Below are 27,534 nucleotides of genomic sequence, written 5' to 3'. Positions count from 1 at the left end.
TTTATAGGCAACTCTTTAATGAGGCTCATTTGGGGACAGAAAGATGAGGCCGGCCAGCCGCTTTTCACATGGCTTTTTGCAGTTGAGTCCTTCAAAGAATGAATAGTGAAATCAAGTCACTTTTCTCCTGGAAGTTTCCCTTCTGATTTTTCCCGGTTGTAAGGCTACATACAAATGTAGGAGCATATGGACGATTATAAAAGAGAAGTGATATCCTGTGAGGGAGGAAATCGGACAATAAATCCCAAAACAAAACAAACAAACTATGGAAACTAAACATCCGAACCTGGGGGAGGGTGGGAAGCCACGCATTCTTTCTGGGGCGCCATTCCCAGCAATGCAAGTGTCCTCAAAGGTGGGAATGGAAAAAAACCAGACACTCAGCTGCAGGACAAAGGAGGGGTCTTGGCATCACAGCTTTTAATGTCTTTGGAATTGGGCTGGGCGTCAGGTGCCTTTCCCGGAATAGGCCAGAGAAGATAAGTCCAATTCAGTTTTTAAGGCTTCCGTCAGCTCGGTGGTCAGCAGTTGGTGGAGGGACACGCCATCGTGGGCATACACCCAGCTCTCCCCGGTCCAGTCGTAGCGCTTCGGCCCACTGCAAGACACAACAGATCCTCAGAGGGTCTGCGCGGACAGATGCTGACTCCCCACACGCGGCCACCCAGACACCGGCCGCACTGATGCTCCAGCAGGTACATTTCACAAGACAGACGCCTGTCTTGTCTCAGGGTCTTTCTTTTTAAGACCAAGTACACAGTGAACCCTGTGGAACAATTCACGAGTCCTGAAAACATCTGAACCCTCTCCATGAGTCTGCAGATCACATTCTGACCTTTTGCTTTTCCCAACTCACGTATGATATGTGCTAGGTCAGAGGCGGTGGGTTTTTTTTTCTTTAAAGTTTATTTTATTCTTTTTGAGAGAGAGAGAGAGAGAGAGACAGACAGACAGACAGACAGAGTGTGTGAGGGGGAGGGGCAAAGAGTGAGAGGGAGACACAGAATCCGAAACAGGCTCCAGGCTCTGAACGGCACAGAGCCCGATGCGGGGCTTGAACCCACGAACTGTGAGATCATGACCTGAGCTGAAGTTGGACACTTAACTGACTGAGCCTCCTAGGCACTCCAGAGTGTTTTCTATTTTATTTATTTATTTATTTTTATTATTTAAAAAAAAATTTTTTTTAACGTTTATTTATTTTTGAGACAGAGAGAGACAGAGCATGAATGGGGGAGGGTCAGAGAGAGAGGGAGACACAGAATCGGAAACAGGCTCCAGGCTCTGAGCTGTCAGCACAGAGCCCCGCGTCGGGCTTGAACTCACGAACGGCGAGATCATGACCTGAGCCGAAGTCGGACGCTTAACCGACTGAGCCACCCAGGCGCCCCCAGAGTGTTTTTTAAAATTATGGCCATGTGTGTACCACTGGCATGATTTGTCCCGTACCAATATTCTTCTTCTTACTATTATTTTAGTACATTCATAACATGTGCAACCATGACCTCTATCTACCAAAACCCTTCATCCCCCCAAAAGGGAACTGTGTATCCATTGAGCAGTTACTCCCTCACAATCCTCTCCCCAGCCCCTGGCAAACACCTAAACTATTTAAAAATATATATTTTTTTCCTTAATTCAATTTTAAGCCCACGAAATGGAGAGTTCCTCCACCTCAAGCTCACCCAGGGAACAAGAGTATCCATCCATCCATTCATGCTGGGATGCTGCATCTGTGTGGGCCTGGGCGAGCTTGGGTTTTGACGTGTGGTGTCATTCCAGAGGTGCAGAACTGTGCCCGTCAGTCCTGCCTCCTCTCGGCCTAGTGCAGGGGGTGGGGGGCGGGCAAGCCAGCGGACAGTGCTGGTCCACCATGATGCCCCAACGGGGGTGAAGCAGAGAACCCCGGGGGCCCATGAGAAGGGGCACTGGGTTCACCTGCACACTCAGGGAGCGATCTCCCGACGTCAAGACTGGGAGGAGTTTGCCAGGGAAGAGGGACGCTTAGAAGGGGAGCATCTTTGGGGGCTATAAAAACATGAAAGGTTTCTGTATTATCAACCAAATGCTGGGGTTTGAACCCTTGCCTAATAACGGAGATGAGGGGGTAAGCCAAAAGGACGGAGGGCTTGGTTCAATATGCACAACCTGCCACATACAAAGTATCCGGGCCACATACCAAGAACTGACAGTCTGGACCAAATCCATGGAACACGCGCTTGGCCCTGGTCTCTGATTTGCTGCCGGAGTGCCAGGTACAGCGTGAGAACCCCCCAGACCCCTCCACTGCCCCCCAGGGCTTGGAGTCAAGGCACTAGCGTCCCGGTGCCCACCCAGGCCTCTGCTGTATCCCGTCCTACAACTTCCCCGAGTGGGCAGGGTGGCCGGGGAAGGCCAATGTTTCTACACCCCCCAAAAAGCTGTCATCTGAAAAAAGCCCCCAAAATATCAGAAATGCAGCCCCACGAAAGATTATTTTGGGCGTGAAAAAGTCCAGTGGAAAATAACCCTTTTTTTCCTTGGGGAACACAGCACCTGTGATAGTAAATGGCTCCTTGGCAGATTTTCTTTCCAGATTCCCATCAAGAATGACAGTCTAAACAAGCCTGGGCTAGGAGCCCATCACTGGCAGGTGTGTCCAAACACGAGGCGGGCTTTTTCAGCCTCCAGATATACAACACGGAGGGAACTGAGCCATCACCGGGGGATCCGGTGGCCTGCCCGGTATTTATACGGCCACCGGTCCCCAAAGGTGATGGCTGCGTTTCTCGTCCAGTTCCTCCGGGGGTGAAGGTAAGCATGGACAGTTATCACCACTATGGTGGGGGTTGGGACAACTGTTTGAGGCCAAAGAGAACAGTGTGATTGGCCCACACAGGGTAAAACATCCAACTTCAAATAAACTGGCTGGGTCTAAAAAACCAATGCAATCTGTAAGGGGCCTTGCTAGAAATGAGTGATTTCTGGGATTGTTTTTGTTAAATTATAACCTACTTCCTCGATGAGGTTGGGGTGAAGGAGGCACAACGCTTTACTTATTTTGAACCAATAATTACACACCCTTGCATGATAAACAGTGTAATATTAACTGCCTAAAAATTATGTGAACATTGGGACAGGAGAAGAGTTATTTTTTTTTTTTAATGCAAATACCACTGGGCTTTCAAAGAACTCCATCCTGGTTATATTTGGGCCTTTCCCAATTCACAGTGTGTGTTCTCTTTGGAAGTGCTAACAAATGGCCCAGGAAGGCTGGTCTGAGAGCTTTTTGTGAGTGTCTCTCTATAACTCTCTAATAACCACCCAGACGGATCCAGACGGACGAGGGACCCTCTCTCCCTGCACGTTCTCAGGCCTTGAGATGCAGCATGGGCAGGGGGCCTACAACACAATCTTTTATTCCACTGGATTGAAAAAGGTCAGTGGGAGAGGCAGGAGGGATTCAATGCCCTGGAGTCGAAGCTTAAGAGGCTCTCCCACGTCCACAGGCCAAGCCGCCTAATTCCGTGGAGGGAATTCAACCGACCTCTAGCGGAGATGCTCAAAACAAGCTAGAGGTCAAACTTTAACCTGCTCTGAAGACGAAGGGTAACTCCTTCCAATGCTGCAGTATCACAGGTTGGCTTTTCAAAAGGCCGGGCAATGATTTAATAGAGAAAGACGGTCCGGGCCAGGTTCTGAAAAGTTCTAAACTGTTTGCTTCCGATCTCACGGACATCTCAATATCCGCCAGCATCTCAGGATCTCAACATCCGCCAGATGATCGGCAGACAGAAGGTACAGAAGCAGAGGTGACCATCCTACAAGGATGGGGGGGGAGTGCGAAGCATCGGGAGAGGTGTGCTTACAAGTGCCCGTCCACAAAGTGGCGCCCCCTTTAAAGGGTCCGCGATGCCACATCGCACGTGAGCTGAACACCGCCAGATTGTGACTTCGGGACCTACCTGGATGGTGAAGACAGCCAGATCTGCTTGTTTGGGGTCTGCTTGTTGATCACATAGGTTCCTAGATCTCCACCCAGTTTAACTGTTAAGACACCACTCTAGTGGATCAGGAGGAAAATAAAAGACAAAGTTAGCTCTTGGGCACAATTGCTTCAGACCTGGATACGGTCCATTTATACAAGCACACAATATATATACACCCTGAAGAGACGTCTTTCGTGTATAGAATCGGCAGGTCATGTGGAAAGCACACTGCTCTCTGGGCAAGACTGATTAATCACAATAATTCTTGGACCTCATCCTGCTTTCTCTTACTCCCTGCGAGGCCAGCAAGGCAAGAATTATCATTATTCCCCTTTCGAGGTGAGGACACAGCCGTGGCTTGTCTGAGGTCTTACAGCTGGCAAACGGGAGGCCCCGAATCCCGCCTGCTACCTTGGTTCCCTTAACTACCAGCCAGAACACACAAGAGGGCTTTAAAAAGTGCAGACACCAGGGCGCCTGCCTGGCTCAGTCGGTGGAGCATTTGACTCTTGATCTCAGGGTTGAGAGTTCAAGACCCACGTTGAGCATGGAGCCTACTTAAAAAAAAAAAGGCAGACACCAACTCCACCAGAGAGCCATGTCAGCCCAAACATCGGACAGGACAAGTTCATTAACAAAACAAGGAAAAAATGCAAGAAAGAAAGAAGTAAACTACCTGCTTTGCTTGTCTTACAAGAGCAATCGTAGGGGCGCCAGCGTGGCTCCCTCGGTTAAGCATCGGACTTTGGCTCAGGTCGTGATCTCACGGCTCATGAATTCGAGCCCCACATTGGGCTCTCTGCTGTCAACACAGAGAGGCTGCTTCAAAAACTCTGTTCCCCCCACCCCCCCGCCTCTTTCCTGCTCTGTCTCTCTCTCTCAAAAATAAATAAACATTAAAAAAAAAAGAGCGATAACGTTTGCTCTGCTAGTAGAAGGCTGACACTCCAGGCTAGTTTTATTCTCAGACCCTTCCCACACATCTCACAGGCTGCTCTCAAGGGCTTTATTTTCCCCGACGAGAGGCCTGAATTCTTTAAAACAGGAGTTGGTCCATCTTTGCTCAATAAGTGCTCATTTAAATTTGAAAACACTCTTTCAACAAAGGGGCCCTTTACTCCCAAGGTCTGAGGTCTCTTTAGAATGTGCAGGATCTTATAGCAGCAGCTACACAGCTCAGTTCCCTTTACTGGAGCTGCTGTGCAGGAGGGAGGCTCTCTCAATGCTCCCCGCCCAAGGCATAACCCGTGCAAACACACGGCCACCCTTCTCTGGGCTTCTAGAGCCCGTGTCCAATCAAGAGGCCCCGAATGCTTCTGAGAACACTTTGTGTTTGGTTCTCAAACACAAAGAGCTATTAAAAAGGTAGACCACAGTAATAATAATAGTAACAATAATAACAATAATAATAATTAATAATAATAATTTAACTGATGGGCAAGGGATGAGGAGTACTCTATTGGGCTATATATATATATTTGATCTTTTTTTTTTTTTAATGTTTATTTTTGAGAGACAGAGTGCGAGCAGGGGAGGGGCAGAGAGAGAGGGAGACACAGAATCCGAAGCAGGCTCCAGGCTCCAAGCTGTCAGCACAGAGCCCGATGTGGGGCTCGAACCCACGAGCTGTGAGTTCATGACCTGAGCCGCAGTCAGATGCTTAACCGACTGAGCCACCCAGGCTATTTTCAATAACATTTTTTCTGATTAAAAAAGAAACAAAAATCGCACAGACATCAGGAATACAGAGAGTGTAAATAAAATGAAAACATCAATAAAAGTAGTAACCACTAACGTCTAGTACCCCACTCTGTGCCAGGCTCGGTGTTTGGCATTTTGTGTAAAAGTGTTTCCACTGTGACCATGACTGTCAGAGATGGGAATCATTATTCCAGTTTTGCAGGTGAGGGACACAGGGACCGGGGAATAAGGAACACTTAGGAACTGAGAGAGCCGATCTTAAGTCCAGGTCTGTGTGGGTCCAAAACAGGTTGTTCCTTACATAACACGAAGTGCTCTCTCAATCCCATGGACCTCGGATATAAGCTGTTCACTCTCAGGCATGTCTGCCAGTTTTTAAATGCATTCTGAAAAGGGCTGGGATCAAAGGGTACGTAAGTTTGTTTGTTTTTAAAGTTTATTTTTTATTTTTTAAATCATCTGTACACTCACTGTGGGGCTTGAACTCGTGACCCCAAGATCAACAATCACATGCTCCACTCACTGAGCCAGCCAGGTGCCCCATAAGTACGTCTTTTAAAATTTTTTTTCTTGAAACCCACCTTTACTATTTTGGTAGAACTACCACCTTTCATTTACTTACATGTGTCTTAAAACGGTCCAATTCGGGGGCTCCTGGGTGGCTCGGTTAGTTACGTGTCTGACTCTTGATTTTGGCTCAGGTCATGATTTCACGGTTTGTGGGTTTGAGCCCCACGTCAGGCTCTGCACTGACCGAGTGGAACCTGCTTGCGATTTTCTCTAACCCTCCCCCCGCTCTCTTTCTCTCAAAATAAATAAATCAATAAACATTAAAAAAAAAAACTGTACAATTTAGTAGTTTTTAGTATTTCACAAAGTGTTTTCATAATGTGTGCAAACATCATTAATTCTAGACTATTTCCATCACCCCAAAGAGAAACCCCGCAGCCAAAAGCAGTCATTCCCCATTCCTTCTCCCCCCGTACATACTTTCATGGCTTATTCTTTCATGAGATACCGGGCTCAGGGGTTCAAGATGTTCACTGTTTCCAGCGTGACCTATCTGGTCCTTCAATGCCCCGTCGTGCCTCCTTGTCCCCCACGATGAAGGAAGGGTAGGTGCAGAGGAGAGAACAGAGGGTGGGGTCTGAGTCTCATCAGCCCTGCCCCCTTCCTGTGCTGCTTCCTTCAGAGACTCCGTGCACCCATGGAGGGGCGTGGGTGCTCCCTGTGCACACCCCTGATCACTGTCGCGCCTTAGAACAGGAGACCAGTCAGGGATGGCAGATCCTACTTGCTCAAAGCCAAAATCATCTCTTTCCAACTCAGAACCTTTTTTTTTCTTTTCATGTTTATTTCAGAGAGAGAGAGAGCACGTGCGTGAGCAGGGGTGTGGGCAGAGAGAGAGGGAGACAGAGCCTAAGCAGGCTCTGTGCTGACCTCAGAGGGCCGATGCGAGGCTTGAACTCATGAACCGTGAGATCATGACCTGAGCCGAAGTTGGACGCTTAACCGACTGAGCCACCCAGGCGCCCCTTCCAACTCAAAATCTTCTGCCACGATTCCAGGGAACTGGCTGCTCCTTCACAAAGAGCATATTCATAAAGCAACTGTGAGATTTCTTCCAGATGCACAGGCTGCAAGCTGTCTCCCACCACCTCCCCGCCCCCCGCCGGCCCCAGCAGCTTCTCTGCAGCACCCCTTCCCCCCCACCCCCAAGACCAGCAGCCCCAGCTGAGGCACTTCTGGCGTGGTTACCCTGACACCCCGCAGCTGGGGCCAGAGCCTGTGCGTGGGTGCCCCCACAGCCCTCTTGTGCCTTCCTCCCTGCATCTGAGCCACCCGCTTGTTAGCCGGGCACTGACCCCCTTTCCTCCACTACTTTAAGCACCTTGAGTGCAGATTTGTCTTTTCTTTTTTTTTTATGTTTATTTATTTTTGAGAGAGAGAGAGAGAGAGAGACAAAAAAAAAAGCCCGAGTGGGGGAGGGGCAAAGAGAGGGAGACAGGAATCCGAAGCAGGCTCCAGGCCCTGAGCTGTCAGCACAGAGCCTGAAGCGGGGCTCGAACCCACAAACAGTGAGATCATGACCTGAGCTAAAAGTCGGGTGCTTAACGGACTGAGCCACCCAGGCGCCCCGATTTGTCTCTTCATCCAAGCGCCTTCAGTGTGCAGCACATCCGTTCTCTGTGCAAAAAACCGGATGGACGCAAACCTACATCGGCGGAAGCGGGAGCGGAGGGTGACCAGGTACGGTGATAACGTGCGTGACGTTAAGGGCCAGGTTGCACAAGGCAGAAGGTCTCAGCACTTAGTCCCCACCCTCCTCCTGTTCTTTGTGTGTCAGTACTTTTCCCCTGTGGAGCCAGCGGCTGTTTCCAGAGGAAACTGGCAAGAGGAGGGAAGGAGCGGAAGGAAACTAAGCTGCCTTACTGGGTCACCAGGAGTTTTAATGCTTTCAGAACCGGCCGCAAGGAGACCAGATGAAGCGGGCTTTTTGTTCATTAGCATTATTCCTTAAGGGGCAATCGGAGACTGCTTTGGGAGTGTGGACGGACTTAAATGCAGAGGAGGGCAGGGGAAGTGGGGAGAGAGTTGAAACAGTCAGTCGCTGCTGACCCCGGCACCGCACAATCAGAAGAGCCCTTGGCCGCAGCGGGTGGCGGCTTATTCCTGCCAGTCAGTATCAGCCCTCCACATATGGCGGCAAAAGGAGCAATTTCCGCTGTCGCTCGCTCACTTTGTAGCAACAGACACACACGGGATGGCAGGCGGAGTCAGGCGATTTCATGTGTACGTGGCTTCCCATACTCCAAATACAGCTACCAACTTCCTCTTAAAGAGTAAGAATAATGAGCGTGTAGCATTTTAAAAATTCAATCCTAATAGAAATCGGAGAGGTGGAGGGATGTCACTCACTCTACAGCTGAAGAACCTGCCACTCCCAGGAGTTAAGCTCATTCGCTTAAGGACGCTCGCTCACGAGGGGCGTCTGGGTGGCTCCGTGGGTTAAGCATCCAACTCTTGATTTCAGCTTAGGTCATGATCACACGATTAGTGGGTTCGAGCCCTGCGTTGGGCTCTGCACTGACAGCATGGAGCCTGCTTAGGATTCTCTCTCTCTCTCTCTCTCTCTCTCTCTCTCTCTCTCTCCCTATCTCTCTCAAAATAAATAAATAAACAGTCCAAAAAAAATTTTTTTAAAGGACTCTTGGAAAGAAAATACAAATCCAGGATGAGAAGCTAGATGCTTTGTCTCCATATCCAATAAAATGCTGCCTCTGAGCAAGGGTCCGTGACCTGGGACCCAGAGGTGGTGTTCCGGTGTCTGTGAAAGCTCCCGCTGCAAAGCTGAAATTGTACTCATAGGTGTTCGGGGAAGATGTTCTCCGGAGAAGGCCCAGAAAAGGTTAAGAAATGTCTGGCCGCGATATGCCAACAGCTTAGTGAATAAAGAACATGACTGCAAACCAATTCTCATCAAAATGTCAGGGGCCAGGGCTGCACCAGGCACAAAAGGAAGGTGGCTTGGAATCAACCCCTCAGAGAGCAGGGTGCTCTCTGGTCAGATTTCGCCGGTCACGAGCAGCAGACGCCACGGAGGCCTAGGGACGGGCGGTACTTTCCGCTTTGGTGGTGTCCCCTCTAATGGCAGTGCCGGTGGGGGTGAGGCCCGGACCCAGACACTGACCCCCAACATTACCCACCCCACGGACAGGAAGACGCAACAGTCAGGAGCTGCTCACGTCTCCTACTGCACAGGGAGCAAACAGAACGGACGTATCCTTGTGCCCGTCTGGATTACCACTTTGATCTGTCTACTCGGCCAGTAGCAAGTTGGGAAAATACCAATGATGCTGACCGGCATCAGTGGAAGTGTGTTTTGTTAAAGTAAGTGGGCGCCGTTCCATTTACGTAGTGAATCAACACTTGTCAAATCCCTGTCATGTACTTGGCCATGTTGCGGGTGCTGGGGACACCCAGAATGGACCGTGTCCTGGCTGCCGAGGCGCTTGGTCTAGCCATGGGAGCTGATGTGTAAACAGAACACGGGGCGATCGGTGCTCCATGGAGTCCTTCTCAGCGTGCTGGGCAAGAAGGTAAGGGCGGTATCTGCCTGGAGCATCTAGGAGGACTTCCCAGGGGAGGTGATGCCCAACTGGACCCTAGGGACAGGGAAAGACGGCACCCCAACAAAGCTCAAGTAATAGTGTTACAGGTGTTCTATTGCCTACAATGTAGTTTCAATAGATTTATATGTGGAATATATAAGTTAGCTAGCGCCTGGGAGACTCTAATCAGGAATTCACACCCCAGGGTAGATAGCATTTCAACGTTCTCCTTTTTTTTTTTTTAAGTGTCTTTTCTTTTCATCTTTAATGTTTATTTATTTTTGACAGAGATAGAGGGAATGGGGAGGGGCAGAGAGAGGTAGACAGAGGATCTGAAGCAGGCTCTGTGCTGACCGCAGACAGCCTTATGGCGGGCTCGAACTCATGGACCGTGAGATCGTGACCTGAGCCGAAGTCGGACACTTAACCGACTGAGACACCCAGGCACCCCAGCATTTCAAAGTTCTTTATCAGAAGTCCCAACAACAGAGGCAGCTACTATATAAGCCTTTAGTTTCTACATCTATACTAGAGAATTTCCTAATTAGCAAATGATTTGTTAGAAGTAATTTTCCCCTGGTGAGGAGAGTGATACTGAAGGTTTTTCTGGCCAGAAAAACACAGGTGCCTCCCTTACTGGAATGGTTTACAGAAAGCCCAGCAGCTGGGTCACTCTTTAGAGAGAGACTCCGCAGGGAAGATTCAGGAAGGTCCCGTGACCCACCACTGACCAGGAACACTGGCTGCGTGATTCAGGGAGGTAAACAGAATCCCGCTCCAAGAATACTGCCCCACGTGCTTCTAATGAAAACACTCATGCAAAATACCCGAGTCACTAAGTAATCTCACTAATCTTATAAGAATGAGTGGTGGGACTATTTCTGTGCCATTTAAAAAAAATTTTTATTTCTTTTGAGAGGGGCAGGGAGGGGCAGAGAGAATCCCAAGCAGGCTCCTCCCTGTCAGTGCGGATCCCGACGCAGGGCTCAAACTCACAAACCATGAGATCACGACCTGAGCCAAAGTTGGACGCTTATCCAATGTCAATGAATGTTTGTATGTAAGGCCGAGGTCAGCCCGAGACTTGGCTTCCCTCTAAGTCCAGCCAGCCCCTGATGGGGAGGCCGGGGGGGGAGAGGAGAGCTGTTTAACGCCCCAGCTCCATCAGCCCACAGGCAGTCAAGCTGGGGAGGCCAGTCTGTAATGGTTCCCGAGCAACTTGCCTTCTGAGGCTGTCTGCACAGGCATTTCTAGAGCCCTACCCGAAAGATGCTGCGTTTTGAGCTGACCACAATCACCTGGAAGGCATCCAATCCTGTCTCGCCCCGTTGCCTCTGTTTTGACCGCAAAGTCCCCCCCATCCTTACAACCAGGCTTGAAATCTTCCAGACTCTGCTACCTGCTCCATCCGGTGGAGTCCCTTTTCTGTTTCCAAGGCAATATCCAACACCATTTCTATCACTTATGCCCGACAGCTGGTCGTCCTAAATAATTCCATGGTTTAATCCAAAATGCACACTTCATGACACTTCCAACTATTAATTAACTGCTGTCAAGAGGATTAACCTCCGTGGGGGATTTTCTCCTGGCCAAGAGGGAGCTGGTCCCTAAGGCCTCAACAGAATTGTAAATCCAAAGGTGGCCCCCTTACTCAAGTCTGCCACCCGGTGGTCAGTCGGTGCAGAGCAGCACTGCCTTGGCTTCCGGGATCTGGGGCTCACCCCAGCTGCATATTAGGATTATCTGGGGACTGATGACAGAACTTTATTGTTGTTGGTTTGTTTAGAAAGAGAGAGAGCACGGGCGAGCAGGGGAGAGGGGAAGAGGGAGAGAGAATCTTAAGCAGCCTCCATGATCAGCATAGAGCCTGACATAGGGCTCAATCCCACCACCCTGGGACCATGACCTGAGCTGCAATCAAGAGTCAGATGCTCAATGGACTAAGCCACCCAGGTGCCCTGATTATAAAAACTTTAAAAAGCTCCCGTGCCTTGCTTGGGACATACTCCCAGATAAAAATCTCTAGGGGTGGGACCCAGGGTGCACATTAGAATCCCAGGTGAGCTTTTCAAGAATTTGCTTCCTGAGAGTACACCCTGACCTATGAATCAGAATCTCCAGGAGTGGGACCCAGGTCTGTGTGCTCTGAACACATCCTGCTTAAGCAGAAGTCTAGCTCAGGCTTCCCCAGGCCTGCATCAGAGGCCTCTTGCTAGACAAACATACACCTGGGATCTTCTCCCATTTACCTTTATAGGTATTGAGTGGAGCTTGAGAACCACTGTTTGCAAGAAGAAATAGGGCTTAAGGAGAAACAGAGGCTGTGACTTGCCCAAGGTCACAAGCCTGGTGGAGCAAGGCTGCAACACCGTCTCCAGTCTTTCGGTCCGACACGTAACCGCACGCCGCTGGGTGCTTGGCTCCCCTAGAGGGGAATTCTTTATTTTAGTGAGCTAGAATTCTTAGGGAAGAAGCAGAATAATGAAAATAAGCAAAGGGGCGCCTGCATGGCTCAGTCAGTTAGGCATCCGACTTCAGCTCAGGTCATGATCTGGTGGTTCACAGGTTCAAACCCCGCGTCGGGCTCTGTGCTGACAGCTCAGAGCCTGGAGCCTGCTTCCGATTCTGTGCCTCCCTCTCTCTCTCCCCCTCCCCTGCTCATGCTCTGCCTCTCTCTCTCTCAAAAATAAACATTGAAAAAAAGTTATTAAAAAAAAAAAGAAAGAAAAGAAAAAGAAAATGAGCTAAGAGGTACCCCAAATGAGACATCATAGTCTTTCAGTGTGTAAGGCTTGTCTGCGAGGTCTTCAAAAAACTCTGCTAAGGAGTCCAGTGTCCTCTCTGCCAGTCTTTCGTAGGTGGTCTCATCCAGAGAGCTGCAGGGGAAACACAAAACACATGCTTACTAAACAGCTCCATTTTATTAATGTCAACCTGGCTGATGGATTCATTGATTGATTCATTGTAATGGCTGATTGATTGATTGATCCATTCACTGTAAGCTTTACCTCCAGCATGGGGCTTGAACTCACGAGATTCAAGAGTCACATGCTCCACTGACTGAGCAAGTCAGATGCCCCGACATATTTATTTTTTCCTTAAATTAAAAAATACACGGAAAATAGTTAACATGTACAGTGTAAAAAGTTAATCAACATGAAAAAGTTTATAAGTAAACTTTTTTTTCCCAAATAAGCAGCCCCATCCATGGTCAACTACGAGTAACAGTCTCTTCTGTATCTGTCCAGAATTTTATATTCTCTTTTTTTTTTAAAAGACCTTAGGGAGGGTCTACTATTAACATTTACTTATTTTTGAAAGAGAGAGAGGGAGAGAGAGAGAGACAGAGCATGAACAGGGGAAGAGCAGAGACAGAGGGAGACACAGAATCCGAAGCAGGCTCTAGGCTCTGAGCCGTCAGCACAGAGTCTGATGCGAAGCTCGAACTCCTGAACCGCAAGATCATGACTTGAGCTGAAGTTGGATGCTTAACCGACTGAACCACCCAGGCACCCCTTTATATTCTTTTTAATACAGAAATGAAGCACTGTGCAGTTTTTATTTAATATATTCTGGAAATTGTTCCATATTAGCACATACAGATTTTCATGGTATTTTATGTTATTTATTGAACCTGACTCCTTCAGCCGGACATTGTGCTTATTTCCATTGCTTTTGTTATTAAGATTTATACTGGGCAAACCACAAAGTGGGAGAAAATTATTTGCACTACATGTTTCTGACAAAGGGCTTATTTCCACAATATAGAAAGAACTACAAGTCAATAAGAAAAAGAAAACCCAATAGAAAAAAAGGGTAAAAAAACTTTGAACGGGTATCATTTTTAGAAAGATATCCAAATGGCCAGTGCACATATGACAAGGTGTATAACTTTATCGATCTTCAGGAAAATATACATTAAAAAAAATCACAATGAGGGGTGCCTGGGTGGCTCAGTTGGTTGGGCGACCGGTTTTGGCTCAAGTCATGATCTCGCAGATTGTGAGTTCGAGTCCGCGTCGGGCTCTGTGCTGACAGCTCGGAGCCTGGAGCCTGCTTCAGATTCTGTGACTCCCCCTCTCTCTGCCCCTCCCCTGCTCATGTGTCTGTCTCTTAATAATCAATAAACGTTAAAAGAAAAATCACAACGAGATGCCACCAGAATGATGGTTAAAATGGAAGAGACCGGAAATATCAAGAGTTGGTGAGGAAGTGAAGCAGCCCCTCTCCATTGGGCGTGTGTGTGTGTGTGTGTGTGTGTGCACGCGTGTGAAAGGAGGGTCCATGTGGACACCAGTGGCGGGGGGCAGACTGGAGCAGTGCTGGGGAGCTTTGCACCAGAAGCCACTGCGTCCTCCTACCCATTGGGTTGTATTTCCCAGCATCCCCTGCAAATAGCTGTGGCCAGGTGCCCACGTCCTTCCCACTAAAATGTGAGTGGGTGACAAGTGCCACTTCCAGGGCTTCCATGCCCTTGTCCCTTTCTGTGGGATGGGCGGGGTGACCGGCCTCCACCGTGCACGGACAGTAAGGTACTGACAAGTCACAGGAAGGTGGAATAGCCTGGCTGACCGAATCACTGCACAGAGGCATGCCCACCCTGGGATGTCTGCACACAGGGACACAGACCACCGGCTTGAGCCGTTACAGGTTTGGGTCTCTTTGTTACTGAGGCTTGGCCTACCCTAATTGCTAAGTCACCCAAGAGAATGATAACAAAACTCTGGAGACAACCTAAATGTCCAGCAACAGGGGATGGGTTAAGTGAACCACGGTCGGTGTATCCAGAAAGCTTCATATTATTTCCTTAAAAATAATGTGGTAGGTAGTTGGTGACGTGGAAAGATGCTTATGAGTGCTGCCGCTAAGGGAGATAACAGGCTTTGTATGGGATGGGCTTCTTTTTTTTTTTTTTTTTTTTTTTTGGTAAAAAAATGGTAAGAGAAAAGGAAAAAATTAAAAAAAAAAGATAATATGTGCACATAGGCCTATGTCGTGTATTGAGAGAGAGGGAGGGCACGGGGGAAGAGGTCTCTGATGTGCAAGGTGCTTTATCTTACCCAGGGTCGCCCAAAGTTCCCGCTGTCCTCATGTTCACCAGACAGACACTCTGCTTTTTGACCTTCACAGTCTGACCGAGGCGGTGGCCGCACAAACTCTAAAAGCCAAAGTTAAGAAGAACGTTACCATTTTTCAGTGTATTACAGTCCGTGAATGCATGGTTTCACCACTCCTACATTAGAGAATAACCACATTCAAGTTTTCCAGGAGTAGTTCTTTCTTTCTTCTCTTCTCTTTTCTTTTAAAATTTATTTGAGTAACCCAACGTGGGCCTCAAACTCCTGACCCGGAGATCAAGAGTTGCCCACTCTCCCGATGGAGCCAACCATGGGGCTCCTCCAGGAAATGTTTCTTAGGAAATGTTTTCACGTTCTTTACATACATACATTACCTGGAGTTCTCTCAGGCTCTCTCTAAGCCTGTGCTGCTCAAAATAATAATCCTGAGCCACAGGCAGCCATTTACATTTACATTTATTGGAATAAAATTTAAGAAGTCAGTTTTTCAGTTGAACTGGCCACGTGTCAAGCGTCCTGAGGTCTCGTGTGGCTAGTGGCACACAGAACACAGTCACCACCACAGGAAGCTCTACTGGGCAGCATTGCTCTAGGCGACTAGCACAGGCCAGGCAGGGAGGCATCAGCAAAGCTCCCGGAGTCTGACGAATACAAGCAACAATGAACGGTAAGAGGCAGATGTCTGCTGATGTCCAGAAGAGAGGATCGGACCTCAGACGGGCAGGTCTCATTAACACGATCTGCAGGAGACCATGGGACCTGTTGATTGATCCCAGTCCGTAACGTCTGAGTGTCCAGGCTCCTATCTCTGAAGCAGCCAACCCTACTGATCAGCTGGAGAGCCAGATGACATAACCAGAGGAGAGTGACAGGCACCAGAGGGGTCCCGGGCTGAGGGACCTGCCCCAGTGTGGGAGGGGATGGAGCCTATAAAGGGAGAGAAAAGTGATACATCTGGAGTGGAGATGATGGAGAAGGGGCCACAGGACCTTGTGACGGCACTCAGCTGGACCTCATCCTGGGAAGACATCCAAGGGCTTGAGGGGCTTCGTGGCAAGACTCACATTCTCCAAAGGTCACTCTGGAGCACGGCTCAAGGCTGTTATTCTCATGAGCCATCAATGTCCTTGGCAAACTCGGAAAGGAAAAGACAGAGGGCATGGGGCTGAGAAGTGAGAAGACAAGGGGGAAACAGAAATGCAGAGCACAGAGGGCATGATTTGATTTGATTTTTTATTACTTTTTAATGTTACTTTTGAGAGAGACAGTATGTGTGCATGCAAACAGGGGAGGGACAGAGAGAGAGGAAGACAGAAGATCTGAAGCAGGCTCTGTACTTACAGCAGAGAGCCCTATGCGGGGCTCGAACGCATGAACTGTGAGATCATGACCTGAAGCGAAGTCGGACGCTTAACTAACTGAGCCACCCAGGCGCTCCCAGACGGCATGGTTTTAACTAATTTTTTTTAATGTTTATTTTGAGAGAGAGAGAGACAGAGTGCGAGCCGGGAAGGGGCACAGAGAGAGGGAGACAAAGAATCTGAAGGAGGCTCCAGGCTCTGATCTGTCAGCACAGAGCCTGATACGGGGCTCGAACCCACATACTGCAAGATCATGACCCGAGCTGAAGCTGGATGCTTAACTGAGCCACCCAGGCGCCCCAAAGTGGGCATGATTTTAAAAGGTTGGCTCTGAAGAAGTGAGAGAACCGGTGTGATAGCCACACATTCTAGAGTGTTCACCGTCCCCTTGGTGTTGATAGAAATGGACGTGGTTAGTCCTCATTACAATCCTGTGAGGCAAGTACTATTATTACAGTGGTGATTCGCGACAGTTATGCTCTATAAAGTCACCAAGAATGCTAGATTAGTGAGCTGCTCCTAAGGGAAATACAGGCTTAGGGTACTGCAGGCCTCAGGTCACATTTAACCAACTGATCAATACATAACCTTGTTTTACATGTGCTTCTGTTTCAAGGCATCTTGTTTAAGGGGCACCTGCGTGGCTCAGTTGGTTGAGCATCTGACTTCGCTCAGGTCGTGATCTCAGGGTTCGTGGGTTCGAGCCCCACATCGGGCTCTGTGCTGACAGCTCAGAGCTTGGAGCCTGCTTCCGATTCTGTGTCTCCTTCTCTCTCTGCCCCTCCCCTGCTTGCACTCTGTCTCCTCTGTCTCTCTCTCTCTCTCTCTCAAAAATCATAAACCCTAAAAAAAATTTTAAAGACATCCTGTTTAATATATATTTTTGATTCATGAACACTGTGCTCGGGGCCAACGGCACCGGAACTCAGGCGTGAATGGGGCCGATCCGGGGCACTTGTCTTCTCCGCGAGGCACGTAACAGCCTTCTTGCGCTTAGACGGCACTTCAGCACTAGGCTGGGGGGCCATTTTAAACGGTGAAATCAGCAACAAAATCACAACAATGCAAACAACGCGCCACTGAGTAGCCGGTGAATAGGACACTTGTTTACAGTGTGGGGGCTGAGAGACAAAGCAGGGAGTCACCCTGTTTGACCCGGGGTGGGAACATGCAAGCGGGGGGCGCCTCCAGTGTTTTGCTGCTCTGCGTGCGCCCAAGCGTGACCGCAGAATCACCCTGGGTATCGATTTGGGGGTTACAGATACATTTTATTGAGTGGGTGAATTCACAAGTACAGGACCCATGAAAAATGAAGATGAGACTGTATTTGTATTTCACAGATGAGGAAACTGAGCAAAGTCACGCGGAGACACAGAGACAAGGCGCAGGAGCTGGGATTTGAACCCAAAGCTGTCTGGCCCCAGGGTCCGGGCCACAAAGGAAAGAATCGTACGCCTGGGAACCGTACAGAGTTTCAGGCATGTAAGGGAAGTTTGAGACTAGGGGCTCAGACTTTCCCTCCTCTCCAGGGTCCTCTCAAGTCCTGTCATGTCTCTCTGATACCTTCACACAGCCTTCTTTTCTCTTTCATTCCTGGCTCTGATTTTTGTATCTTTGATGGCCGTCGTTGGTGGGAGGTTCGGGCTAATGCAAGTTACTCAACAGCCAGGAGTGGAAGTCTACACTCGGCTGTGTGTAATCATCAAAGGGACTGTTGCCAGAAACATCTTGCTGGTCTCTTACCTGTTCTCCCCAACCCAACATTCCCTGGGTACCTGCTTAACCATTCAGACCCTCTGTTTCCTCCTCAGGAGGCAGGGATCAGGGAAGAAGCCCTGCTCTGCTAGGGGGAGGCAGATGGAATCTGCAGCGCTGAGGGCTGTGTTAGGGGTGCTCCCCCCTGCAGCCTCCCGGCAGCTGCCCTCCCTGCTTCCAAGCCACCTGGAGCCCTCGGACTATTGCTCTGTGATGGGTCTGCTAAGCCTGAGTCTCCAGGGTTCAGTCGGTCCCTGAGCTCAGCACGGGAGGCATCTGAGAAGATTCGGGATGGTTGCTAGGCCTACAGTCTCCGGCTCCAGCCCTGGAACCGCATGACCCAATGGAGGCCCAGCCCTGGTGAGGCCCGGCCTGGGGGGCTAGCAGGGAGGACAGCCCTCACTCCGGGGGCCCCCCGCGGCAGAGCACAACACTGGAAGAGTGACTCAGTTCTCATCCACGCTCCGGGGAGCGTGGACCGGTGTAACCACTCTGGCATCAAGTGAGTTGAACATTTGCTGGTTCCTCACGTAGCCAATGCCATTCTCGGGAATTCATCCAAAAAGGGCCTCTGTCCGTGGCCAGGAACGCCCACAACAGCACCATCCGTGCCAGCAGCGCCACGGCGGGATCACCCGGATGTCACCAGAAGGAGACTGGACAGAGTGTGATGTACTCACCCAATGGGCTACTACCCGGCAGAGAAAACGAATAAATGACAACTGTGCGCATGAGTATCGATGAGGCTCAGAAACAACCCTGAATGCAAGGAACAAGTCACAGCGGAATAAACGCAGCAAAATGTTTTTTAGGGAGACGTATGTAGGGGGTGAAACTCTAAGAAAAGGAGGGGATGCCTGACAGAATTCAGGAGAGCAGATTCCCTTCAGGGAGGACTGGGGGCAGTGGGGAGAGCTTTCAAGGAACAAGCAATATTCTAATCTCTCTCTAGTTTTTTTAAAAATGTTTTTCATTAATTTATTTTTGAGAGAGAGAGAATGAGGGAGAGAGTGTGCACAAGCGGGGGAGGGGCAGGGAGAGAGGGAGACACAGAATCTGAAACCGGCTTCAGGCTCTGAGCCATCAGCACAGAGCCTGAACCGTGAGATCATGACCTGAGCCGAAGTCGGACGCTTAACCGACTGAGCCACCCAGGCGCCCCAGCAATATTCACTCTCTTCATCTGGTGGTGAAAACATGGGAGTTTGTTATTAACCTTTAAACAAGATAGATATTTTATATACACTGTTGTATGTATAAACGCACATACATTGTCTGTGAAAGACAATAAAAATGAATTTAAAGTGAATTAGGGATGCAGCCCCTGGGTGGCTCAGTAAGTTAAGCATCCAACGTCAGCTCAGGTCATGATTTCATGGGTTTGTGAGTTCGAGCCCCACATGGGGCTCCATGCTGACAGTGCGGAGACTGCTTGGGATTCTCTCTTTACCTCTCTCTCTGCCCCTCCCCCACTCGCACTTTCTCTCTTTCTCTCAAAATAAATAAAATAAACCTAAATAAAGCGGGGCGCCTGGGTGACTCGGTCTGTTAGATATCCAACTCATGATTTCAGCTCAGGTCATGACCTCATCATTCGTGAGATCAAGCCTCTTGTCGGGCTCTACGCTGAGAGTGCAGAGCCTGCTTGGGATTCTCTGTCTCCCTCTCTCTGCCCCTTGCCATGTGCTGTCTCTCTCTCTCTCTCTCAAAATAAATAAATAAAAATAAAGAAAAAAGAAAAAAAAAATAAAGTTAATTAGGGCATAACCTGCTTGCCAGGCCTAAGGTCAAAAGATCATGGGATCATAGGTGAGGATCTTGTCCCTCTACAAAAATTAATGTCTATAAGCCTTCCAAGGTGTGCAGCAAGGGCTGCAGCGGGGGCTTATGAAGTTAGGTCAGAGGTGATGACATTATCTCCTCCTTGGAGGGGCCTCCTGTGTGACAAGGAAAAGGCTGGAGGACCAGCTCCGTCCCATTCTCATTCTCAGTGGGGTCAGGGGCTGCATGATGGAACCAGAGGCAGCCCTGGGCCACGGAGCCGCACACTTAGATGGAAGCCTTTCTGGGGATCCTGGCTTCTGACAAGCAGCCAGAGCTAAGAACCGACAATCAGAAGCTTAACACGCTCTACTCCAGAGCTGTGTGCGTGCAGAAGCCACGAGCCACACACGCGTGGCCATGGGGCGCCTGGAATGTGGCTGGTGGGACCAAGGACCTGGACTGTAAACCTGACACGATCGTCATTTAAAAATGATACTTGAGGGGCGCCTGGGTGGCGCAGTCGGTTAAGCGTCCGACTTCAGCCAGGTCACGATCTCGCGGTCCGTGAGTTCGAGCCCCGCGTCGGGCTCTGGGCTGATGGCTCGGAGCCTGGAGCCTGTTTCCGATTCTGTGTCTCCCTCTCTCTCTGACCTCCCCCGTTCATGCTCTGTCTTGTCTCAAAAGTAAAATAAACGTTAAAAAAAATTTTTTTTTAAAAAATGATAATTGAGTCAAGTTGCTGGAAAACTGAAAACATGTTTGGAACAGCTCGAGTGTGTGACTTTGTTTTTCAATAGTGAACTCTGCGAAACAGAAATGAAACATTTCCACAAGCAATTCAGCTTAACATCTGAGCTGGCAGTGCTGAAGTGTGCAAGCTGAATTTGTCAGAGTGAGTACTAAAAAAGAATGCTAAGTAATTCAATGACTTTTCAGTATTGATTAAATGTTGAAACGATACCGTGAAAAGCTAGACTACATGAATGTGTTGTTGACATTTTTTTTTAAAAAAGTAAGCTCTATGCCCAACATGGGCTCGAACTCATGACCCTGAGATCAAGAGTCACACGCTCCACTGACGGAGCCAGTCAGGTGCCACTTTGTGTTGTTTGAAATTAATCTCACCTGGGGCGCCTGGGTGGCTCGGTCAGTTGAGCGGCCGACTTCGGCTCAGGTCATGATCTCACGGTCTGTGAGTTCGAGCCCCGCGTCAGGCTCTGTGCTGACAGCTCAGAGCCTGGAGCCTGTTTCAGATTCTGTGTCTTCCTCTCTCTCTGACCCTCCCCCGTTCATGCTCTGTCTCTCTCTGTCTCAAAAATAAATAAACGTTAAAAAAAAATTAAAAAAAGAAAAGAAATTAATCTCACCTGCTTGTTTTTACTTTTTCCATGTGGCTTCTAGAAAATTTAGGATTACACATGTGGCTCCCATTCCATGTCTTTTGGACAGTGCTGGAGAAGTAGGAATGGCAGTAGAGAAAATAAGGATGGGAAGAGGCCCCCAGAAGGAAGCCAGGTCCTGATGGATTCTGGAGTGCACGGGGACTTTCGGGGCCAACAAGGGAGACAGTTAACGCCTTGACAAAATTAAACATGGCGGTCCCAGTTGCCACCGTCATTGACCCAACTCTTCAAGTACCAGGGATGGATGAGGGAGCTGCGTGATAGACAAGTTCAGCAAACCTGATTAAGTGACTGTGGCAGAGGAGGCCTAATGGGTGACCCAGGGAGCTAACTACCTCCCAACCTCCCAGTTACCCCCAATCCCAGTGTGTGCCCAGTGCCTGCCTCCTGGGTGCTGTGAGTTGGGCACGCTGCTGAGTCAGCAGCCCTTCAGCCACTAAATGCCATCCAAAAGACCATGCGTATGTTGTCACTGTCCTAAATGAAAAACTGCTGGCAACCCTTGGCCCACACCAGCAGGGGTCCAAGAACAAGCTAGGGCAGCTCCCCGTGGGAGCGGCATAGAAGGAGAGGGGTAACAAGTGTCTGTGTTCTGCACTGGGGCATCGTGGGACCAGCATGGCCATAACCGCCTATTTTTCCTGAGTCCTGGGAACCCAGTATCAAGGTCCCAACTCTGAATATTGGCAACCAATCCTAACTGGTCCGCAAACACGGCCAAAGAATAGGGCGATGGGAAGTTTAAGTCTGAAGTCCAAATTCCAAGGGCGACTGAGTGGCTCAGTCGGTTAAGTACTGGACTCTTGTTGTCGGCTCAGGTCATGATTTCACAGTTGGTGAGTTCAAGCCCTATCTCCGGCTCTGCTCTGACAGCTCTGGACCTGCTTCTGACGGTCTCTCTCCCTCTCTCACTGCCCCTTCCCTGCTCACGCTCGATCTTTCTCAAAATAAATAAAATTTAAAAAATAAAGTCCAAATTCCAGAGCTCCACAGGCAATCTGAGTTGTATTTCACCTGCTTCTGTCGCGTGGACAACCCACCCGGCATTACCAGCCACTCAGAGCAGATGTCCGTCTGCTTTCCTCCCCCAGGCAGGCAGGTTCTCCTGCGGGAATACCCTCCCCTCCCTCCCTGGCCATCTTCAAGACCCTGATTAAACACCGTGTCCATCCGGCCCTGCAGTCTTCCTCAACCCCACAGCCGTTCTTTCAGCTTCCTCCTTTCAAGTCTGGGGAGTTACTGGGTCAGAGGCTCCTTTGCATTCCCCAGGGGAATTAACTTTCAGTGCTGAAGACTTTATATATGTTAATCCAAAGTAATCCTTACACCAGTTAGGCCAAATGGGCTTTACCCTTTAAATCTCTTCACAGAAAAGGAAGCCAATCCTCAGAGAGGTTCCAGATCCCCAGAGGTCACACAGCTCCGCCGAATCGAACCAGAATTTGGAACGCAGGCCCGGTCATTTTCCAAAAGCTTTGCTGCTCTAGCTACTGTACTCCGCAGCCTTGACATTTCCACCTCGCTTGAGGAAGCATTTCTTTCGGAAAAGCCCGTGCTTGAAAACATCACTCTAATTGTGTGTGTGTGTGTGTGTGTGTGTGTGTACATATACTATTATATTGGTACTATTATACTGTACTGTTTTATTATTTTTTAAAATTTATTTGAGAGAGAAAGAGAGGAGCAGTTGAGCAGAGAGAGAGGGAGATAGTGAGAATCCCAAGCAGGCTCTGCGATGTTAAGAAAGGAGCCGGATGTGGGGCGGGAACTCACAAACCAAGAGATCATGACCGTATCAAGAGTGGGCCACCGACTGAGCCACCCAGGCACCCCTGTACTATTTTATTCTATTTATATATATTTATGTGCCATACTGATATTGTATGTCACACACATATATAGGTATATTACAGTACCCAGTACAGTGTACAGTATCGCTCAAATTGAAGTTCTCGAAAAGCAAAGGGGCGAGCTTGGAGACAACCACGGCCTCCGAAAGCGGATCTGCGGCCCCCTGCGTTGCGTTCCCCCGCAGTTGCATGGCAGGATACTGCCCCTTCCACCCGAAAGCAGAAGCCGGTGCAAATGCGACCCCGGGCAACAGAAGGCTGAGCGGGCGGCACCGCCCTGGGCAGCGGGAGCCGAGCGCTCCGCCGCCGTCCGGCCCCCCCGACCCTAGCCGAGCGCGTCCCCGGCCCGCGGTTCCTCCGGAGCGGACGGGGCGCGCGCGCCCGGCGCGCGTGCCCGCAGCGTCCACAGCGTGCGCGGCCTCCCCCCTCCGGCGTGCGGCCCTGAAGGCTGCGCGGCGCGGGTACTCACATCGTGGCTGGGTACGTGGGCTGCGGCCGTCCGGACTCTCAGACCCCGGCGGCCGTAGAGCGGGGCGTCCCTCTTCGGCGCCGGGGCCCCCGCGCGGGCCCGGGCTGAGTCCCCGGGCGCCGAGCGGGCCAGGAGGCAGGCGGCGGCGCGGCGCCCGAGCGTCCACATGCTGCTCCCGCAGTCCGCGGCCGCTCCGCCCTCCCGCTCGGGGGACGCCGCGGCGACACCTGGTGGCCACCGGTGGAAGGCATCGCGGCTCGGCTCGGCGCTCAGGTCCCCTCTTCTGTTGGCTGTGGGAAATGGCCCAAGGTTAGACCTCAGGAAGAACTTCCCAGCGCGGTACTACCTCTGTTTCACGCAAATGGAGAGCGCGCTTCTGGCAGAGCACACAGCTTACCCCTTAGGCAACACAGTGAATGCGTAACCAAGGTCCCTGGTGTCGGAGACCTAGTGACCTGCTGCTGATTTCTAGCCAGGAAGGATTTGAGAGCTGCAGTCTTGCCGCGAACTGGATGGGGTGCAGGTCTTGAAGCCGCTTGCCCATAGCAGGTTATAGCAGTTAGGAGCGGGCAGACAGGAGAGGGATTGCCTGGTTTAAAAGCGAACTCTGTACTTCCCGGCTGTGTGACCAGTGCGCAGGTTCATTAACTTCTCTGTGCCTCATCTGTAAAATGGAGTTTATTAAAGTTTCTACTTCTTGGGGCGCCTGGGTGGCGCAGTCGGTTAAGCGTCCGACTTCAGCCAGGTCACGATCTCGCGGTCCGTGAGTTTGAGCCCCGCGTCAGGCTCTGGGCGGATGGCTCGGAGCCTGGAGCCTGTTTTCGATTCTGTGTCTCCCTCTCTCTCTGCCCCTCCCCCGTTCATGCTCTGTCTCTCTCTGTCCCAAAAATAAATAAAAACGTTGAAAAAAAAGTTAAAAAAAAATAATAAAGTTTCTACTTCTTAGGGTTATTTTAAGGGTAAAATGAGTTCATCTATGTAAAGTGTTTTTTTGTGGGGGGACAAGCCCTAGACCCTGCTAAGTGTATGGTAAATATTAAGTTGTTAATACACCTTAAAAGACATTTTTACTTTAGTATGTTGCAAAGGAACACAGATTGTGAACGTTTCTTTCATAGCTTATATATGCTTGAGAAAATGGCAAGTGCGCATACCAGAGAATGTCATTTTTATGGGGAAGATAGTGGGCAGAGGAGATCGATAGTTGGCGCTAAAGTTTTTCTAAAGCCTCCTTGGTACTTTGTGAATAGTGGAGGTAAAACACGTGTAAATGTGTGGGACACTAAATGACAAGGTTCAAAGAGGAACCCAAACTATCGGATATCAGCATTGAATGGGAGAGTATATACAGGCAGGGGTGGGGACAATCAAGGAAGCCTTCATGGAAGAAGTGGCATTTGCAGTGGGCCTTGAAAAATAGGAGGGGTGGGATCTGACAGGCTATCAGAGAGGTTGTCCAGGGCATTCTTTTGGATGAGAGCTATTGTCTTTCCTTCAGTTAACTGTAAGTCCTTTATTGAGCACCTGTTATGCCTATTCCAGGCGTGGAGAGGCCATGTCCCCCCTGTAAATGATCTGCAGATACATTTGATAGTTAAAACCAAGTGAGGGTTGGGGGTAGAGCCCAGGGATGCTGTTTGATAACATGCTACTGAGAGGATGGCCCCATGCAACACAGAATTATCCAGTTCAGAATGGTGATGGTGCCAGGGCTGAGAAGCCCTCACTAGAGCGAAGGGAAGTGTTTTGGTTAGTAGCCCCAGCCCCCGCCGCTGTTGCACTGATAGTGAGGCCTTTCTCACACCCTCGCAACTCTATTACATACTTGGGGAGTTGCACTAGTATTCACCAGTGTGCTTAGCATGTTCTGGCATACGGGAGACCCCGGCACGTGCTCCAAGTTTTGCTCCCTGCGAAGCGGATGTCACTGCCCTGTCTTTGCAGCCAAGGAAGTAGGCTCCGGGTAGCAGAGCAGAGAACATGAAGGCCTCACAATCTGTGCTGAGGTCAGACTGAGAAAGAGACACCTATGATTTTGCTCATATGAGGAATCTCAACAAACAAACCCAACGAATAAATCATCAGAATCAGACCTGTAAACACAGAGAACTAACTGAGGGGCAGGGTGGAGGGGGGGGGTGGAGGTGGAGGGATGGGCAGAATGGGTGAGGGGGAGAGGAAGATCCAGGCCTCCAGTAATGAAATAAATTACCAGAATAAAAGGCACAGCACCGGGAATGGAGTCGGTGGTATAGCGATATATGGGGACAGACGGAAGGGCAGTGGTGAGCACAGCGTGACGTTTAAGCTCTTGGAATCACTGTGTTGTACACTTGAAGCTAATGTAACATTGTTAGCTACACTAAAAAAAAATTTTTAAGTTTATTTTAAGAGAGAATTATAATTTATATAATTCATTCTTTAATTTAAAATTTTACTATATACATTTATTAAATTTTATATATTTTATAGATAATACCTAAATAATTTATATACAGTAACTTATATGCTAATGTGTGTATATTGCATATACATTTTATCTATGTGCTTTCATATAAATATATTTTATATAAATTTCATGGTTTGTATTATCAATACATCCTTATATATGTATTTTATGATGTAATATGTGTTGTAAATATAGATAAGTTATATATAATTATATAATCACTCTAGTATAATCATTAATATTATATAGTTATTATATAAACATAGTGTTCGATAATTGGTATGTAGTTATTAATTAACATCAACTATATAATCAATATGATAGGATTATATATAAATATATATATATCTTGGGGAAAGAGAGCTGACCTCTGCTTACCCCTTCAAAGTCATCCTGTACCCTCTTGCCACACTTCCTGGTCTTTAACCTTGCCTTGCCCTGCTGTGCCTTATGCCTTTGCTCTTGCTATTCTGGCTGAAGCTCTCTTCCTCCAGCTGATCACAGGGGGCCCCTTCTCTGCAGGCCTCAGTCTGCCTGTGCCGTCCTTAAGAGCCTCTCTCGGACCACTGTACCTAAAGGAGATTTCTCCCTCTGTCCCGTTTCCCTCCGTCACTCCTCTCCATTGATTTCCTCCACAGCACGCCTCCCAAATGGCAAATCCATTGCTCGTTCACGTTTTACCTGCTAACTGAACGTTCGCCACACTACCATACAAGCTCCGCGTCTGTTCTCTTCACCTCTGGTTTCCCCAGCGCTAGGCACGGTGCTGGGTAAGTAGCAGGTGCTCAGTTACTGTTTGCCTGGAATGGATGGATAACCCTGCTCTGTGACCTGCTAGCTGAGCTTCACCTGTAGAATAGGGATACTGGGGGTACCCGGCACACGGTGTGGTGTGAATTAAATGAAATAGCGTACAGATTTTGTGGTAATGGTACTTGGCTCGTAGTACGATCTCAACGGTTACTCTGCCCTTTCTCTGTCACTGAGTCTTAGGCTCAACTGTGACGTGCTGGGGACAACCTTGGGCTAGTCATTGAACCTTTGAGACGTCAGAGTTTATTCCATCGAGTATTTTATTGATGCCTGGACACTGTTCTAATGCTGGAGTATGGCGATGCACAAAATAAGCAAGACTCCTTGGTCTCATGGAACTTACGTTCTAAGATCTCCAGTGGCCGAGATACTCTTGGGTTCTGTGTCAAGGCAGGAGCCGGAATGATCTGGCTGAGCTTTGCGTAGACTAGGAAGGAGAATGGCCTACCCTAAGGCTTGGGAGGGGACAGGGGGTTGTCCTCGGCTTAATTTCTTCCAGATCCAGCCGGTTTCGAAAATCACTTGGCGGGTCTTCTTGAACTGTGCAAGTTTGAGAGTTTGCTTGCTACGGCACAACATCTGCAGCTCTTCACTCTGAGAGCACGTCAGAATTCGAGGAGCCAGAGGACTGCCAGGGGAAGCCAGGCCTCCTGTTTTCTGGTCCAGTGCTCTTGCTCTACAGGCTGTTTACAGCCGCAATTTCCCTGGTTTGGGGACGTCAGTCCCAGGAAAGGCTCTGATTGGCTCTGGTGGGATCATAGGCCCGCCCCTTGGAGCAATCGCTGTTGCTAAGGGGGTGGGCTAAGCTGAT

General features: G+C 49.3%; 1 protein-coding gene across 1 annotated transcript; it reads right to left on the bottom strand.

Moving 5' to 3' along the window:
• Positions 1 to 27,245, bottom strand: FXN (frataxin). The gene is made up of 6 exons (XM_047101786.1): positions 27,067 to 27,245; positions 23,462 to 23,751; positions 14,842 to 14,939; positions 12,537 to 12,657; positions 3,945 to 4,042; positions 1 to 598 (listed from the first exon to the last, which is right to left on the bottom strand). Exons 2-6 carry the CDS (start codon positions 23,627 to 23,629, stop codon positions 448 to 450), a joined length of 636 nt encoding a protein of 211 aa, XP_046957742.1. The 5' UTR covers positions 23,630 to 23,751; positions 27,067 to 27,245; the 3' UTR covers positions 1 to 447.
• Positions 27,246 to 27,534: the final 289 nt, after the last annotated feature.

The sequence above is a fragment of the Lynx rufus genome, unplaced genomic scaffold, assembly GCF_022079265.1.
Source record: "Lynx rufus isolate CCGP_SWC_20201006 ecotype Redwood Valley unplaced genomic scaffold, mLynRuf1.p SCAF_10, whole genome shotgun sequence".
NCBI lineage: Eukaryota > Metazoa > Chordata > Mammalia > Carnivora > Felidae > Lynx > Lynx rufus.
The sequence above is the reverse complement of the archived record's forward strand: the minus strand, read 5'-3'. Positions and strand labels throughout refer to the sequence as shown.

Coding starts and splice junctions, on each gene's coding strand:
- FXN (XM_047101786.1), bottom strand. CDS start 23,629: ATGTGGACGCTCGGGCGCCGCGCCGCCGCCTGCCTCCTGGCCCGCTCG. Junction 14,940..23,461: donor CCCACGTACCCAGCCACGAT/GTGAGTACCCGC, acceptor TTTGGCTTTTAG/AGTTTGTGCGGCCACCGCCT. Junction 599..3,944: donor TGGCTGTCTTCACCATCCAG/GTAGGTCCCGAA, acceptor TGTGTCTTGCAG/TGGGCCGAAGCGCTACGACT.